Source organism: Eucyclogobius newberryi, unplaced genomic scaffold (genome assembly GCF_026437365.1).
Source record: "Eucyclogobius newberryi isolate DKJ021-1_F unplaced genomic scaffold, fEucNew1.0.hap1 SCAF_7, whole genome shotgun sequence".
Classification (NCBI taxonomy): Eukaryota; Metazoa; Chordata; class Actinopteri; order Gobiiformes; family Gobiidae; genus Eucyclogobius; species Eucyclogobius newberryi.
The window spans coordinates 21,844,126-21,863,421 of record NW_027316389.1 but is presented as its reverse complement, the minus strand read 5'-3'; the positions used below and the strand labels follow the sequence as shown (position 1 = coordinate 21,863,421).

The following is a 19,296-nucleotide window of genomic DNA, read 5'->3' as shown; positions in this document are numbered from 1 at the left end:
GGTTAGGGTTAGGGTTAGGGTTAGGGTTAGGGTTAGGGTTAGGGTTAGGGTTAAGGTTAAGGTTAAGGTTAGGGTTAGGGTTAGGGTTAAGGTTAGGGTTAAGGTCAGGGTTAAGGTTAGGGTTAGGGTTAAGGTTAGGGTTAGGGTTAAGGTCAGGGTTAAGGTTAGGGTTAGGGTTAGGGTCAGGGTTAAGGTCAGGGTTAAGGTTAGGGTTAAGGTCAGGGTTAAGGTTAGGGTTAGGGTTAAGGTTAAGGTTAGGGTTAAGGTTAAGGTTAGGGTTAAGGTCAGGGTTAAGGTTAGGGTTAAGGTTAGGGTTAAGGTTAAGGTTAGGGTTAAGGTTAAGGTTAGGGTTAAGGTTAAGGTTAGGGTTAAGGTTAAGGTTAGGTTTAAGGTTAGGGTTAAGGTTAGGGTTAGGGTTAGGGTTAGCCAAGATGCTATAAGAGAAGTCCCGTGGTTCATGAAACTGCGCGGCCATTTGACCGCGTTTTAGCGCCGTTTTAGACCGCGCCGGGTTAGGGTTAAGGTTAAGGTTAGTGTTAAGGGAAGGTTAGGGTTAGGGTTAAGGTTAAGGTTAGGGTTAAGGTTAGGGTTAGGGTTAAGGTTAGGGTTAGGGTTAGGGTTAAGGTTAGGGTTAAGGCTAAGGTTAGGGTTAGGGTTAAGGTTAAGGTTAGGGTTAGGGTTAAGGTTAGGGTTAGGGTTAGGGTTAAGGTTAGGGTTAGGGTTAAGGTTAGGGTTAAGGCTAAGGTTAGGGTTAGGGTTAGGGTTAGGGTTAGGGTTAAGGTTAGGGTTAGGGTTAGGGTTAAGGTTAGGGTTAGGGTTAGCCAAGACGCTATAAGAGAAGTCCCGCGGTTCCTGAAACTGAAACGGCTCTGCAGCCACGGCCTTCATTTTAAGTAGATGTATTTGTACAAGAAAAGATTCAAATACAATGATCAAGCAGGCTCCTGTTCTACAGCTAAGGACAGAGTAACATCAGTAGACCACAACAACACGATACCCATATACTCTACTCGTAATCGCTTAAGAAAAGTCTGCATGCCTTTAAGAAAGAAAAAAAAAAAGGCGCAAAAGATAGACATTATTTCAGACGCTGGTTTAGATGTAGATAAAGGATCCTAAGGAGCTGCTCCTGTGAACACAATCTAGTGTTAACTGAGGGTATGCGGGGGACCCATGGCCATTTTTTATCTGAAAGTAAAACATGCTCTTTCTATAGTTTTCAAATGTCATGCATCACATCTGAACAGAACAGTGGTGGACCCAGGAATGCTCTGTTGTTAAGTCTGGCCACAGGCTCCAACACATCATTGGTTGTTGACCACACAGACAGTCGGTAGGAGAGGGTGGAGAAGACTGTAGTTTAGATTTGAGTCCAGGACAGTTGTCAAAATTTGTTTCTGATCAGAAAAAGTGACTGGGTTGTTAGGTTGTTCGATACAATACGAAACAGAGAATTTAGCTTGCAGACCGTCAATCTCGTTTGTTGGATTTGTTTTTCTCCACATTAACAAACTCCACTCACAAGATGCATCAACCTTTATCAAACCAACCTCGGATTGCTGGACATAGCTTTTCTTCCATCTGTGTTTGACTATTACTCCTCATTCACCCACCAGGATAATGAGGAAAATACACATGAACAATGTTGTAATGGAAAATGAATCGTTTTCAAGTCACACTTAAGTCACATGACCAGGTCTAATTATAAGCTTCTGTTGTTCACTCCCAATACAGCACATCTAAATGTAGCAAATGAAATTCACAAATGTAAATAGTGTTTATTATAGCATGGTATAAACATTGACATTTATCGTTTTGAAATATCTGCAATATTCATAAATGTATAATAATAGCCAATATTTTTTCATATTTTGGTAAAATCAATATTTGAACATAAATATAGTTTTTAGTTCATTGTATAGAAGTGATCTGATGACAGCCACTTATTTGATAAAATGATTTGCGCTCCTTAAATCTTCTGCTATCATAAGATTTAGGTCTTGCATTTTCATACATGTAAAAGCCCTGTACATGACGTGGACGAGGCTCCTTGGTTAGAAACAGTTTAAGGTCTCACTGGGATGTGTGTTTCATGTACACAGGCCTGTCACCTGGAGCTGCATAATTAGTGCTGCTCTCCACATGTTTTTAGGAACAACCAGAGTGCGTCACAAGTTCCCATAGTGAAGGTTGCTGTAGCCTCACTCACGTAATAAAAACACACCTGGGTAAACACAATCATTTAGAACTGCAGCTGTGGGGTGAGGATGCGCTTCATTCAGGCATGGATTGACACCAGAAGAAAAATAGCTATAGGTATAACCAATTTGAACGCTTTCCCCTGGAGATGCAACCCCCCACTACGAGCTTTGTGTGTGCGTGAGCAGCAGGCATCAGCAGCATTTCCGCTCAGTCAGCAGATATCCTGCCAGCCTTCGCACGACCACCCTCATGAATAGATCAGTGTGGTGCATGTGTGAACAAGTGTAAAGTCACTACCAACGTGCATGTGCATAATACAGCACCGTTTTGGTACAAATGGAAACAAAATCTGTGGCATGCATTGTGAATGTCAGCTCTCTCAGGGCGACCTACTATAAAGGGGCAGCGGAAAATCGGTTTTCAACCTTGGAAACTTGTTTTTTAACTCATTTTGGCTCAATTTTGCAATTTAAAATGTCCAAAACATAACAAAATGATGTACAGATTATAGCAGCAAACAAAAAGCACAATAGGTCTTCTCTAAAACACAGTTTGGGGAAAAAGGTAAGTTTTTTTTTTCATCTTTTCCCATGCTCTAATTCCTGTCCAGAAAGAAAGAAAACAAATGTTTTGTAGTAAGATGTCATGGCTTATGTCCTTGGCATTTTACACTTAAATGAAAACATTTGGGAGCATTTTCATTATTTTTAAAAACTAGTGAGTAGAATGCGTGTTCAAGTTGGTGACAAAATGTCAACGTGAAGTAGCCTCTTTCATTGGAAATTTTAAACAAAAAAATTTGATTTGGATTAAAAATGTTTCAGTAAAAAAAAACACAACCTTGAACAACAGTAGGTTTGTGGTTTAGTGTTTTTATTGTAAAAATGAGATGAGTAGAAGAAATTTCCCTCAAAGCCTTGGCTGTGTTTTGTTAAGGATTTTTTTGGCCTATAGGATTTATTTGAAAGAGCCGGATTTGACTTCACAACGCTGTGGCCTCTCCCACATGGCAGGCATATGTGCTATCCACTCGGCCACGAGCGGCACATGTGTTTTAAGCTGCATTTGCACACACAGTTCTGTCAGGTGAAGATTGGAAGAATGCTCACCAGCAACCACCAATCACACATGCAATTCAGAATAGTTCCATTTGTGCTTAAATTGTCATTCTGCCCTCGGCTCTCATACAGGATTGGCACACAGGTGGCCACACCTTTACCTGCAGTAAAACACTTTCCACAATCATTATTAATCGTTTGTATCTGACTGCAGGCTTCTATAGTAGAGCTGCGTGTCCCTATCATCCGGGGACATGAGACACATGAGCGAACGTTGCACTTCTCTGCATTCCCTTCTCACATACAATGAGAAGAGTTTCAATGAGAATGCAGCATCACATTGTTGTTTTCACTTAAGCTGTAATTTTGGTTCTGACCCAGGACATAAATGCAGGTAAATAAGTTCTTTCTCTCTTCCCCCCTGAATCGTTTATGGTAAAATGCCGGCAATATTCCAGCTGAGATTGCATGTGTGAATGGGCTTTATATTTTAGCGTGACATCTCGTTCAAGGGGCTATTGTGTCCCCAGGCCATAGGTGGGCAATTATTTTCCCCTCAGAGGGTCATATTTGAATCCAGGCATGTGGTGAATGGCCAGGCCACAACAAAGGGTGACCAGACTCACACTTAATATAGAATTGGAGAAGTGTGTATTCTTGGTCCAGGCAACCATTTTGAAGCTTCCAAGGCGGGGCTGAGTGACCTCGGTTTGTTACCACCTCTGTCGGTTGCATGTCTGTAATGAAAATGATTTCCCCTCGAGGATGAATAAAAGTAATTCTGATTCTGAGTATATGTTCTGGGCCTCTCAGCAGGGTGCTATAGGACTTCTTGACAATCCAATTACAAAGTAGTGTGATGTACTGCCTCCCTCCCTGCTTTATTATCACCATTGTACTCGGTTGGCATCTGACTGAAAAATACCTATATACTTTAATAAGTATAAGTTGTATTGTATTAGTTGTATTGTAATTTATTAGTATTAGTGCATTGATTACCATTGACGTTAAGTGCTTTTTATTTCAACAGTTTCAGCATTTAAGTCTTAACCATGTGATTTTATTGACAATATCTTCTCACTTACGGGCCAAAGTGCCAAACAATTGTATTTTTCACAGCATTCCATCGTCTCTTGTACACTTCTTCATTGCTTTTATCATATTATGTCCCTCCGATCACAATCAAAAGAGCCGAGCCTGGACATTTCAATGCTGTCTGTAACTATCACTCAGGCCCTCTGTGCTCCAGGCCTCCCGGGCTCAGTCTTGGTTCACAAATCAAATATTAATGCACACAGGGTGAGCAGCAGTTGATCAGCCGTCCCTTCACTGGTCCACCACACTATAAGACAGTGAACTTTCATGTCATGTGATGAGATTTTCCAAATTCTTACTTCAAAAGACACCAGTGCATCAACATGTAGACTTAAGCTGTGAATATATTTTGTATGTTGGCAAAATAACCCTCTAAAGAAGTACTTCTGGTCAATAAACATATATGAATTGAATATTTTGTTGATTGCCAGAAAAAGGCTTAATATGGTTTGTGTACTTTAACTCTATAGCACACTGCATATGTACACTTTGAACTCACGACTGAATGAAAGCTGTTTAAACACACTGTTGACTCGAGAATATGAACAAAACACTCCTATACAAACCGCCTGCTTTAGCTTGAGGACACCATGACAGGCAGGAAGAATCCAAGAAAGTAGAGATCGCTCCGTGATTGAGTGCACTGTATAGTCTGCTAAATAGTGCAGGACAATGTAGTGAAGGAGGGGTACGGGGACCAGTGTGGACATTCGGACGCAGCCTCTAATTTCAAAGCCACGTCTCATCTGGATGACATCATAGGGGGATTCCTTTTTAAAATTCCCTTCTACTTTCTGTAATTTTAAACTCTTATTTTTCAAAATGTCTTCAGCTTCACGGATGTCATATAGACTTTATTAAATAGATATGACATTGGAATATAATCAAATAATGACAATAAATGAGGGTTGGACGAAGGAAAAATGAGCGGCGCGGGCCCAATATTCTTCAGTGTTAAACAAGTTTGTTGGTTTGTTTTAATGACAAAAAAGGATAAAACCAGCCAGCAATGACCAGTGAAATGTGGCTCTTCTGGTGCTCCAAAACAATTGTTTAGATCGTTTATGCCACGGGCCAACTCTGCGCTAGAGGATAACGCAATATTATATGTATGGTCCAAGGGTAATTACATGTAATCTTTGTAGTCACACACAGAATGTAATTAATTATTATCAACAAACCTTTCTGTGAATTTCTTAAATATGAGTTCCACATGGCACTGTTTATGGTCCACTTATATCCATTAATGAAAAAACTAAATAAATGATTGGTTTGTTGTTGATTATCCCTAATGACTGACGTGTTGAGGACAATGAGGAAAATACTCCCACCTCAGAAGTTATTTAGCCTCTCCTGATCTTCTTCCTTCACAGTATGTGGGAGCGCCGTACAGAGAGAAACATCCATCTGTGCGTGGTCAGTGTTTAAGCACCAAACCATTAGTGTTTAACAAGGCTGGTCTGTCTGCCCCCTGGAGACCTCAGGGTGAGCCCGGAAAGGTTCAATCAAGTCTGCTCTCAATTAAAGAGATGTATCCTGTGCTATGTAAGAGTAAACAGTTTATGTAGTAATAAAGTAAAGAAATTGTCTCATTTGTGTGTTATAGTCTAATAGGAAGTACCTGAATAACAGCAGCAGAGGAGTTCATCTGTTTTGACCTGTTTTTTATTTTATTTTATTTTTAGTTAGTTTAGTTGTTGAAACATAGAATATAAATAGTTGGAGAAATAAAACATAACAAGAAATCAACTAAATGAGTCAACATTAAGTGCAAAAATAATGTAATATGTGGTAAAAGAGTTTAGTTTTCCAAATGTCTTTTAATTGCTTATTTATATTCTGCTGTTGTTCTTGAATTTGAATTGCAAAGCTCACTGCGTTTACATGCACAGAGAACTCTGAGTACCCTCTCTACAAAATTCAAATAGTCTTTGCCCCAGACCAGTCTTGTCCCAGTCTACAGCAAGTCAAAGAGCCAAAGGGCTGAGATTTAGCATGAGCAGCGCTAAAACCTGCCGCTGATAAAATGTCTAACCACCGAGGATATGTACGGTAGATATGCAGCATCTCATTTGTTACTCAGCAGCACAGATAAACACACTGAAGCTCCAGTAGTTTTCATGTTCACTTAAACGTAGCGAACCAAAACAATGAACTAACACATGCTTAGTCTGCAGCGGACGGACTGTAGTTTGTCATCTCTGCTGATCTAAAACAAGTGACTTCACGTTCAAACACATCTCTACATATTTTCCTGACTGTTTCTTACCCTGTGCAGTTGAATGCGAGGCTGCTTCCTTATCCAGTTTTCATGATGTGCATTAGCCTTTGTTGTACCCATAGAAAAATTGGCCTCTGCATTTGACCCATCCTTCAACCTGGGGCGCCCCCTCAGAAGCAGTGGTCACTACAGTTCAGCGTCCAGGGACTGGTCTCCAGATCTTTGTGCTTGGCTCGGTCAGGACTACAGTAGAGGAGGAGGATTTTATGTATGGTTTTGGATTAATGGGGGAAACTGGAGCACCCGAAACATGCTAACTCTGTATAAATGACCCACTGCTTGCTGTGAGTTGCAAGTGCTGGCCACTCTGCCACCATGCTGCTGTGTAAATGTAGTGAGGGACTCGAATTTCCCCACTGTGAGACAAATGAAGGTTCTCTTACTGTGTCTTAACTCATCTCAACAATACAACCATCAGTTGTAAATTCATACTATATTTTCAGTGTAAAACATGACATTGGATGTAGTGTACAAAACCTCTCAGCTTTAGTTTCCTCCTTTGTCAATCATTCTCTGCATCTTTTTCTCCTCAGGTCTTCATTCATTTTTGATGGAGATGACTGAGACCAATAATCTCCAGGCGGCTCCAAAGCCCCTCCTTAAATCAATAGGTTTTCTGTACAAAAAAGAAGAAAAAGAAATGATTGAAAGTCTCAAGCAAGTGGAGTGTGGTGTGGTGGGATAACGAATGGCCTGTGTATTAAATATTAAAGAGTTGGTCTCTGGGGAGCGGAGAAGAGTTGTGGGGATGCACTGTCTCTCACAATTATCATCCACTGTACAGATGGAAGAGAGGCCGGTCCTGCTCTGGTGTTCAAGGGGCATTTATAGGCCAATCAGAGAGCAGTAGAAGTCTATGAAGGGTACAGATAGTTTATGTGTTGTCAAAAAGTCAAATTCCCGAGAGAGATGCACTAATCTTAATGCAATGTGTTGCTAGGCAAATGCTCAACTGGGATCAGGAAACAGTGTTGGAAAATGTGAGTAACTAATGTGCAAGGATTTACAAATGTATTGAAAGAATAAAGACACCAGTGCTTTCTGATAACTTCAACGATTTGAACACAGCTTGAATGATTTTGGTTTTTGATTTTGGAAATGGCAATTTAATGGCAATATTTCAAAATAATAAAATTTACCACAATATTTTGTTGACTTTACCTTTTGTGTTTGACCAATTGTGATTGCTCACATTCTGATTTCAGCCTGGTTTGCTTCCTGACATTGAAGACACTTTAACAGCCTGTTTACACTGTTTTTTATTGTAGATATTAAAGGATCAATACATTTCATAAACATGACCTATCTGTGTCTCCAGGTACAAGGTTAACATGTCAAATAGACATCAAATAGAGCTTTTGCTGATGACAATATGTCATAATGTTGATTCATTCTTATTTAAAAAAATATTGGACATGATGTTGAATCCACTAGAAAGCAGAATTGTCATCAGTCGCTCATTTACGTTTGCAGGTCCTATGACTACATCCAGTTAATTTAAACCTCTCTCTGATCTGAATGACTACCTAAAGCCCAACACGTACATCAATCATGATTCAGTATCAGTGCAGCCTCTGCATCTCAGTGAGGGGGAATTCTAGAGGTTCTGAGCTGAACATGACACATGGGACAAACGTGTACCAGTATGTGTCATCTGCAGGTTAAACCGCTGGCACCACAGGTTCCGCTGTGATTGTAGTACAAAAAAAAACAAAAATACAGTATGAGTGGAGGCTACATCCAGTCCCTGGTATTAGCATTCAGGCTCTTCACAAATGCGGTGGTTGGATTGCTGCAGTAACAGGATCATTTGTTATTGATTGTCTTGTCATCTTTTACACCAGAAGCTGCGTTCACAGCAGATATCTTTTCATTTACAAATGTAATCAGTTCAGCGTAATGCCAAACACTTAACAGGAGTTTATGACAGGAGAATGGACACAGGTTAAATAGGGACAGGTCCATTCTCTTATATTAGAGCAGTCTTTTTGTATTGCTTATTTCCAAATTTCCAAAGTGTTTAATAATTTCTACGTTACATTTCTATGTTTAGAAGAAGGAATTACTGTAATGAAACATACGTTGTATTCTGTATGATAGTGACAAACATGGTGTACTTGAAACTTTATTAAAAAGGAGAAATAGAGAAAAATATAGGTTACACCGCAAACATTTAAAAAAAAGTTGAAGTTGGCTTGAAATGGAGTCAGGCAGGGATCCATCCACTATATGTGGTTGTAATGGTGGCAGATTTTGCTGCAGCTACAGCAGCCCTAACAAAGTCCTGAGGAGATGCCAGTGGTGTTGAAGGATGGGTCAAATGCCCTATGGGGACAGTAAGGCCTAATCTCCTAATATTCAAATAAACGGTCCAATATGCATGTTTTCTGGTGGAGCGTCTGCCACCCTCTTTTCTGCTTTGTCTAGCATGTTCCACAGTATTGTAATACATGTATCTTTGGAAATCACCAGGCCAAGACAGGCCACATCTGTGGAGAGGCAAGCTTGCTCACAGTGAGGAATTAGGATTTTCAAGTTATTTCTAATGAGCAATAAAAACTATAGTAATTGAAAAAAGATAGACATTTTTGATGTCATGCTGTGGAACATGCAAAGAAAAGCCATAACATCTCCATGAAGACAAGCAAGTAGCAGACCAAGAAAATACACATGGTGCACTGCACCATCATTTTTTGTTTGCTGATCTTTCATGGAATAAGCAGCGTGTTCTCTATCTGATCCCTTTTTGTGAAATAGGCCATTTTTGAATAGTGGGATTTCAAAACTCTGAACTTAATTAATCTATTCAAGTCAGCAATGCTTGTACAGAGAGTGAGGACATGAAAGCTGATTCGACTTCAGTCACCTCCAGCTTGTGTTAATTATGGAACAACACTGGAGCGACACAGGGATGGCTCAGAATTATTTAGTGCACTGGAAGAGTTTCCCTTTGTAAAGCGTGAACAAACAACTGCTGGCGCTGGTCATGTTGTGAATCACACTTCACGGGTGTTCCAAATTTTCATAAAAATTATTGTTTTGAAGGAGTATCATATTTTCGTCTTTTAACTTTAACATTTTTTGTCAAGTGCAGCTTAAAATTAGGACTTTTGTTTTAGACCACATGCAATGTGATTACTTTGTGTGAAGTTTGGAATAAACTCAAAATCATCCTCCCACAATGTTTTTCGAACCACACATTTGAAATGTTCTATTTTCATTTTATTGATTTAAGATGGCTATAACATACTGATTTGACATTAAATTCGATTCAATGAAAAGAAGAAGAAAGAATTATAATACTTTGTGATCCGACCTGTGGGTCCTCGAGTTCTGGAGACATACACGTCCTGCTTAGATGGTCACCTTCTCAGCAGAGTGCACAATGCGCTGCATAGTCAGTCAGTCATACCACAAAAGTGGTGGAGAAGGTTTCCTCTGCTGTGCTGGCCCTTCTTGATGAGGGAGCTGCTGGTGGGCTCCCACTTGAGGTCCTGGGTGATGGTGGTGCTGAGGAAGCAAAAGGAGCCCTCTGTGAGGATGGGGGATTCTGTCAGGACGAGGGGGGCTGGGAGGCTGTGACTTTCTTGGAGTCCATAGATCATCTCTACTCTCTACTGGAAGGTTGCTGCCACTGTACCAGGACACCAGCCGGTCCACCACCCTCCTGTAGGCAGACTCATCACTGCCCAAGATGAGACCAATGAGGTTGGCATTGTCTGCAAACCTGATCAGTTTTACAGAGTCGTGGCAGGGGGTACTGCAGTGTACAGAAGAGTAGAGGGTAAAGTAACTTGTGCTGATGGTCCGAGTATCTGAGACATTCTCCGGTCCATCAGGAAGTCTATGATTCATCTGCAGGTGGAGTCAGGCACGTTGAGCTGGGAGAGCTTGTCCCGGAGCAGAGCATGAGCATGGTGTTCAAAGCAGAGTGCATAAACAGGATCCCGGGGTAGTACAGTACTCATTGTACTGTGGATGGCCAGTCCTCAAAGATACTGTCTTCGTACCCATTCTAAATATAGATAAATGAAAAGGGTTGAGATTGGTATGATCCACATCTTCCATCTTTACACATAAACCAAATTAATTGTGGGGCAATACCTTTAGATCATTCACCCACAAGCTCCAATTAGTGGGTTAAATAAACAATTATTTAGTTGTTTAGTCTCAAACAACGCCACCCTGGATTGAATCAGTGCCAGGGACACTTACAGAGGTAAAGACAAGCGCAGATAGGTGATTGAGTGGACCAGGAGACTTAGATATAGAAAAACTCACATTTTATTACATTTAAGAGCAACGAGAGAGAGCGAAAGAGCAATACATACCGATGCTTGAATCTATGCACCATACGCGCCTGGGGCAAGCCAACAAGGGTTGTCGTAAACTAAAGCACCAAATGCTAAAGTAGTGAATAATTAGGCAGTCCCATTTTTAAGATTGCATTTCATGTAGACAAACCATGCTTACCATACCAATCTTAACATGAACGAGGCACCGTGGCCGGGAGGAATCCCGACGTGCACAAACCCTTCACCTAACGCTACGCGCTACAAACAGTGCCAAATTAGGGTGTTTTGAATTAAAATAAACTTTTAAGAAGTGAGACAGATGGCGGGTGACGTCAGAGGTGAGAAAGGGGCAACAAGGGTGAGGGAACCTCCTTTTAAAGGCCCAGGTCACATAGGCTGCTAGTGGGCCTACTGCCACACCTATACAGATGTCTGTCAAATTTGGGCATTTTCAAATGAAATCTCAATGTAATTTTTTCAATTTTGCAAATGTCCAATATAATATCAGTCCAGTCCTTAATTGTTGGTGCAATTTGTTTCATCCATTTTTTATGATAGCCTTTTCCCTGCTGCCAGTAGTATGGTCCAGAGGTGACCTATAATAATCGATAATGTCCTTGTTCTGAAATTGAATGGGATGATGATTTTAAAAAAAAGTCTGGAGGGCTTTTTTGATCTTGTTCCAGTATTTCTGTGCCACAGGACAGTCCCAAAACTAATGAAAATGGTGGGCCTGCTGACAACCACAATTTCTCAAGCACATAGCATTTCCTTGTGAATAATGTGCACTTTGACAAGATGTTATGAAAAAAAGTATAACATTTTTCCAACTGAACTCTTTCCAAATATGGTTTTGTGGTGCTCCATTGGGATGTACACATGTTTTCCCATTCTTCGTCAGTCAGAACTAAATTACCCTCGCTTTCTCATTTATCTTCAATATAATTAAGTAAAGATGTTTAGCTCACTGGTGTGTAGAATATTTAATACTTGATGCTTGGAATTATGATTTGTCACTCAGAAAGAAATTGCACTTCCGCAATGTCTGACATACGGTATTCAATGGGGGCTCAATGTGTAATCTCCACTGCTGTCATTGCTAAGACATCCACATTTATCAGAAAACTGCACTATCCCATCACTGCGTATGTATTTTTGGTAGTATTTCGTTGGCCGGCATTGGACAGACATTGGCGTGTCTCATCGGTGGTGTGGCCCATCCATCAGGTCTGGACTTTAAACACTGAATGAGGCAGAAAGTGGAGCCACAGCAGTTTGTGTGTGATGGATCGCAGTGACTCTCTCAGTCCATCAATGGAACAAATAGGCTTGAAGACGCCAGTGTCATCTAAACCAGCGTCACTGCTCACCCTCAACATCATCTGGTGCATGCTGTGGTTTGACTTTTCTGAGTCCATTGTTTATGTTTTCATACATTATAATTGATTGATTAGATCTTTTATATATATCATTAGGAGGAAGAAACAATTTCATGTCATTGTCAGAAGTACTGAGTATGCATAATTCAAGCTTTTCAAATGTTTGGACATCTTGACCTTTTTTGTCGTACAGTTTAAAAGAGCACTTTGTACGGAAACTTTTCAGGTGCGTCTGTTTGTGTGTGTGTTTATTGCGCATAAAAACCTGACCAGAAAAGTTACATACGCACTTTTGAACGAATACCATCACCCTCTGTCGGCTTACTAACATCTTTGCACTCGTGTTGTCTCTTGTTGCTTTGTAGTGCTGCGGCCTTGGCCTGTGGCAGCCGCCTCCGCCCGCAGGTGTCACTCCATCTATAAGGGCTTTGCTCAGTGTCTCGTGGCTCTGGGAGACAGTCTGACGGACAGCGCTCGCAAGGATGAAGACACACACGAAATACACTCCATCTGCAGGTCAGTAATGCACAAGACTTTACAATCACACAACTGTTCTCCGTTCTCCATTGTTCTATTGGGCCATAATGCCATTGGATGTATTTGTATTGTACTTCAAATTGTATATACTTCTGTGTTATTGTCTTAAGTAACCCTAAGGCAGAGCAAATTTCCAAACTCCTTTCGCTATCTTATATTTTAACACATTGGTATAAAATCATGCACATTTATCAAGACCAACTATCAATCCTCAAACCAACTCGACTTAAAATTCCACTCAAAGGGGAAAACAATGTCATTGCTCTGACTCTGCAGCCAGAACAGACTACCATCTTTGGGGGAGGAAATGAAAGTTAGATACATCGTTGTAGAAAATTACTCAATAAAAGTCTTCTTTTCCACGTGGGGCTCTCTCTTTTCCTGTGTGTACTTGTTATGCAGTACCGTATGTATTCAGATGCCTTGTCCATAAAAACAAAGCTGGCCCTCTCTTGGGAAAACCTTGTATCTGAGTTTAAATGCGGTGTTTGTAAAAAGGATGAGACCAGCATTTTACTATTTCTCACCAGGCTTCTGTATGTTATATTGATAGGGCGCTGCATCTACAGACCATAGATCGAAGTCTAAATTGTGTAATTCCCCACTGCACTTACTCATCATCTGTTCTCAGACAATTAAAGGTGGTATGGACGATTTTTTTCAGCAAATTTTTTATCATATTTCCTCGTGGCGTGGATAAATCATTAGTCCTGCCACGTATCAATCATAAAACGCACCTATCGCTCACCTGCAGCCGCGTCAGGCTCGTCCCCACGTTTCCGCGTGCCTAAGCGCATGGATCTATCATAATATAGTTCCCTCAGTGTACGGGGCAAAATGAAGACGGAGAAAGACAGTTCGAGCTGACGCAGAAGTGGACAGAAATCTACGGGAGACGAGCGATGCGATGCGCTCCGTTGCGCTAATAAACAAACGCACGTGTGTGTTGTATCAGTCCGCACGGGGGAGTGGCATGCGCACTTCCGCCTGCGTTCTCAAATCGCCGAAAAATCGTCCATACCGCCTTTAAGGAATGAATCAAACTTGGACTGGCTTGTGTTGATCGCTGACTGTGTCGTGAGAAGAACTCAAGGTTACTTCTTTCTTTTCTTTTTCTTTTTTTACAACTTTTTAATTACACATTGCATTTTCAACTTTAGTTCTCAATGTATATGTATTAGCCACATAAAAGAACAATTATTTTTCTTGTGTGAATGTGTATTTAACACGTTAACCAAAGCTTTCCTGGTCAAAGATAAGACCTTAACCACTGCATTTATTCCATAGTAATCTTATTGATCCCTTCTCTGTTCTCTCCCAGTTTTATTTTGTACCTCAGTGACTCTTTCAAACAGCTCAGTTGTGTTGCAGTGTTGATCAACTCCGCTGATTTAATCTCAGCAGCACTCATCAATCACTTTTAATGATGCCTACAGCATTATGCACAATAAGCACCACAGCGGCTCAGTGAGTCAAGCAGCACGCTATGGTACATGTATTTTATAGTTCACATGCACAATAAAAAAACATGGATTTTCATAACTAATGTACCATCACAGACGTTGCACCTGAAAAACTGAGATTGCTTCATTTATGAATATAAATGTGCCAAAGATCAAATACTTAACATGCATTGAAAAATAGGCGCTTATATATCACAAATAATGTTTAGAAGTCATATTAATAAAGAGACTGTCCTAAAAATCTTCAAAAACAATCAATCAATTAATCAACCTTTATTTATAAAGACATTTACGACGATAAAATGTGAGTCAATACAAAATCATAAAATACATAATATAATTAATTAATATTAATTATATTTTTGTATAATTAATATTAAATTGCATTTTAAACAACCAAACAACAAACATGACTTATCTTATTATTAACACTATTTATGTTGATTCAAAGCAAATTATTTAGATTGTAGGACATTAAATTCAATTAGAGTCAACATTTAATTTCTTTTCAAATGTGATTGCGGGATTTACATTACTCTTTGAAAGTATAGACCGCTCTTCTCTCCTTTCTCCTCTCCTTTCTCCTGTGTCAGATGTTCTCCGTCAGGCTGCTCTTGGCCTGTGGCTGGGTCGCGCTCTTGACTCTGTCTCGCTCACACTCCACATGTAACACGTATGTCAACAGAAAAGTGGTCATGCATGTCAAAAAACAGTCCAAGAGGATTTACTGATGAGTGCAAACTGCATCTGAGTGATGCATTACACAAATTCTGCTGTCAGAGTTTAAGAATACAGATCAGTATACTGTGTTCTTCATTGGTGTCTGAAGATAATTAAGTCCATATTTAATTGCAATGCCACATTTCATTATACAGTAAAGACCCTTCATAAGCAGTGTTAAACTGCACCTGGTGTTTCCGTGATTTTGCTGGTTAATATTCACAAGGCTTTCTCATTCACTCCTCTATATCCTGCCAATCCATCATGGCTGCTCTCTTTCAACCTCCCTCTTCCATCCATCTTCACACAAACTGCATCCTTTTGGACACGCAAAGATATTAATATGTGAGTGGTACGCTGCACTGTTGCTTATCTATTGGGTGCAGTGTTTCTGTCAACGGCCATTTGTAAACGACATGAATCGATGAGCAGATTGAGTCTTCAGCATTAACAATATACTTCCGGGTTATGGTCAGCTGCTAGGTCAAAACAATAAGACGAAGTGGCAGTTAATTAGTTAGTATTTAATGTACAAATGATACATACAATTATGTATAAAATCATTGGTAAATCAGTCAATTACTGCATTAATAATTCATAAACTGAAAACTGAGATAGAGAACAAGGAAAACACTGCTTATTACTTATCTATGGGTTTCAGGGTGATGAAAAATGAAGACTGTTGCTATATCAGTAATATAAAATATTCTGTCCTCTGAATGACAAAGATCCAAAAACGCCTGGTTGTTATTTAGGATGCTTATGAATCACTCACTAAACTATTTAGAAACAAAAACTATAAGAATGTACTTTGTTCAAGTATTACTTTATTGTTATCCTCCTAACCTCTGTATAAGTGTTCTATCCACTAGGCTTACATGTACGCCAGGAAAACGAATGTTCAAAATGCATGTAAACCTGAGAAGTATGATTGAGGTGTCTTGATAAGAATCTCAAACGTCCCAATACCAAATCTGAGAAGTCCGTGTGTAGTCCTATTGCTGCCGACTAGAAGAACTGTACAGAGCCAGGGAAATATAAGACACGAGTTTGAATGTGTACTCACGTGTTTTGGGTCAGCAGTGATGATAAACTACGCTCCCACCACTGCAGAATAGCCAAGTTAGCTAAGAACCAGTGGAACTTCAATGTATTCATTTATGCTGAGCAGCAACGCAGTTTCTGTCTGAAGATGTTCAACGTAAAGGATGTATCATTTATTCATATTTACCAAAAGGGTGTTTATGGGTGCCGTTTTTATTAGCAATTATAGCGAGTTTTAGTTCTAATACTAAATTACAAGACTCACCTGAACATCTAGTATAAGATTCTTCAACCTGATGATTGTGTTTAGGTTTTATTTTTGTGTTTCTATGTGACTGATTTTCAGCAGTTGTTCCAAAGAAATGTATCCTATGGGAGACCAATAAACAAACAAAATAACTATCTTATAAATAAGCACTTTGAATTTCCATGTGTATGAAATGTGCTCTACAAGTAAACTTGCTTTGCCTCACTGGGACAAGAGTGGTTTTGGGGCAAAGACGTTGTTTGGCTCACTCTGAGTTATCCAGAGCATGTAAACTTTATAACTCTTCCCTCAAGAGAAAGTTCATACTCATGTTCAAGGTCAAGTTTTCCTGACCCAGTTCCAATTAGTAAATTTAAACTGAAACAACTTTTCATCTTTGAATTTCTAATCGGTTCCCACGTTGTATTATTTCCAAATTCTGTTATAAACACTAGATAATTTGTCCAACTTGACAAGTGAAACACAGAAATTCTGAGAAAACATCACATCAAGGACAAGTGAAACGCAGCATTTCCCACTTGAAACATTTTCATCAGATTCCAAAAAAGTGTTTTCAAAAGGGCTTGAAGGTCTTACGCTGAAAAAATGAAAGTAAAGTAAGACATGCATGAGCCTCGTTTATCCCATTGTATTGTTACTGTATGTACAAAGTATCTCTGGGCTGAGGGACACATGTTGTGAATAAAACACACTTCTGTTCCTGGGTCTTTCATTATGAATGATCAGGCGTGACATTACTGTCCTTATGGGGACTATAATGAAGTTATGAACATGAAATGGTAAACCTCCAATGAGTGCGGCTGCAGACTCGTTATTGCCTGCTTTATTCGTGAGACTCTCTTGGGGCACATTGCAGGTCCATCATAACCATTGAGAAATATTCAATGTACTTCTATATTAAACAGCAATTATGATTAACTATAATATGTAATGTAGTTTGTAAGTGACAAAAGCTTAATGTTGACCAGGTAGATCAGCCTGGTGACACTACTTATGTTTAGCTTTTCTTGTTTTTGTTTATGTCTTGTTTTTCCAAATTACATTAACTTCAAATTACAAATCAGATGCTATGGCCAGTTACTCTTTCAATTAATCTTACTTGAGTAATTATTGGACATCTACTTTGGACCTCTACTTGAGAAATAACATTCTAAATTAACATTACTTGTGTAAGGGCTTCTTTGGTTTCCCTACCACCTCTGGTAGATGGGGTAAAAAGAAGGAGAAGTGGTTTTAAAACACATGATAATTCAATAACAAGAGGTGTTATTTATTGCTTCATCAACTCAGTTTGGAGACTGAAAATGGCAATAATCACTGTTCTTTTACCGTCTGTGGTTTGCCCAGTCTCTCTCGCCTTTATCCATATTAATCTCCCCAAGTGGTTTTCTTAAAGGTCACGATTAGCATCTCTCACAATACCATCAACATTTTTAAAATAAATTACCATACCTCTTAGTGTATCATCCCTATAATATTTATATACTTTTTCATCTTTGAAAACATTCCATGTCCCCAGAGTTAGTGTCTGTGTCCAGAGATCTGGTCGCCGAGGCCCCTGCCGTCGACTGCCGCCCAGATCTCTCTGCACCAGCCCCTATGGATCCTCCTGCGGGTGGTGGGCCCACGGGAGGGCGGCCCCACGTCGCTCTTTCGGGCTGTGCCACCAGGCGCTCGCCGTCGAGCACCCATCCCAGGACTTCAACGCCCATGTGGGCAATGACAGTGACACCTGGAGAGGGGTGATCGGGAAGAACGGCTTCCCTGATCTGAACCCGAGCGGTGTTCAGTTATTGGACTTCTGTGCTAGCCACGGATTGTCCATGACGAACACCTGGACACCCTAGGCCGGAGGTCAATGATCGACTTTGTTGTTGTGTCATCTGACCTCCGGCCGCATGTCTTGGACATTCGGGTCAAGAGAGGGGCAGAGTTGTCAACTGATCACCACCTGGTGGTGAGTTGGATCCGTTGGCGGAGGAGGAAGCCAGACAGACTTGGCAGGCTCAAGTGAGGGTCTGTTGGGAACGTCTTGTGGAGCCCTCTGTCAGTAGGGAATTCAACTCGCACCTCCGGGAGAGCTTCTCCCATATCCCGGGGGAGGCTGGGGACATTGAGTCCGAGTGGACCATGTTCTCCACCTCCATTGTTGATGCGGCTGCTCGGAGCTGTGGTCGCAAGGTCTCCGGTGCCTGTCGTGGCGGCAACCCCCGAACCCGGTGGTGGACACCGGAAGTAAGGGATGCCGTCAGACTGAAGAAGGAGGCCTATCAGGCCACTCTGGCTTGTAGGTCTCCTGAGGTCATTGACAGGTATCAGCTGGCCAAGCGGACCGCAGATTCTGCTGTCGCAGAGGCAAAAACCCGGGGCTGGGTGGAGTTCGGGGAGGCCATGGAGGAAGACTATCGGTTGGACCCAAAGAAATTCTGGCAAACTGTCCGGCACCTCAGGAGGGGGAAGCAGTGCTTCATCAACAACGTTTACGGTGCGGGTGAAGACCCGCTGACCTCAACTGGGGATGTCGTCGGACGGTGGAAGGAATACATTGAGGACCTCCTTAATCCCTAAGTCAGAAGCAGAGACCGGGGACTCAGAGGCTGGCTCGTCCATCACCCAAGCTGAAGTCACTGAGGTTGTTCGCAAACTCCTCGGTGGCAGGGCTCCGGGGGTGGATGAGATTCGCACCGAGTACCTAAAGTCTCTGGATGTTGTAGGACTGTCTTGGTTGACACGTCTCTGCAACATCGCGTGGCGTTCCTCTGGACTGGCAGACCGGGGTGGTGGTCCCTCTGTTCAAGAAGGGGGACCGGAGGGTGTGTTCCAACTACAGAGGGATCACACTCTTCAGCCTCCCGGTAAGGTCTATTACAAGGTACTGGAGAGGAGAATCCGACCGATAGTCGAACCTCGGATTCAGGAGGAGCAGAGTGGTTTTCGTCCTGGTCGTGGAACAC

General features: G+C 41.0%; 1 protein-coding gene across 1 annotated transcript in view; it reads left to right on the top strand.

Annotated features, from left to right (window-relative positions):
* The window catches only part of nrn1la (neuritin 1-like a), a 74,544-nt gene that overhangs the window by 41,147 nt on the left and 14,101 nt on the right, over positions 1–19,296 (top strand). Inside the window, exon 2 of the mRNA XM_072435155.1 lies at positions 12,676–12,826. Within this exon, the coding sequence (XP_072291256.1) occupies positions 12,676–12,826 (151 nt within the window). The remainder of the gene's footprint in view (positions 1–12,675; positions 12,827–19,296) is intronic.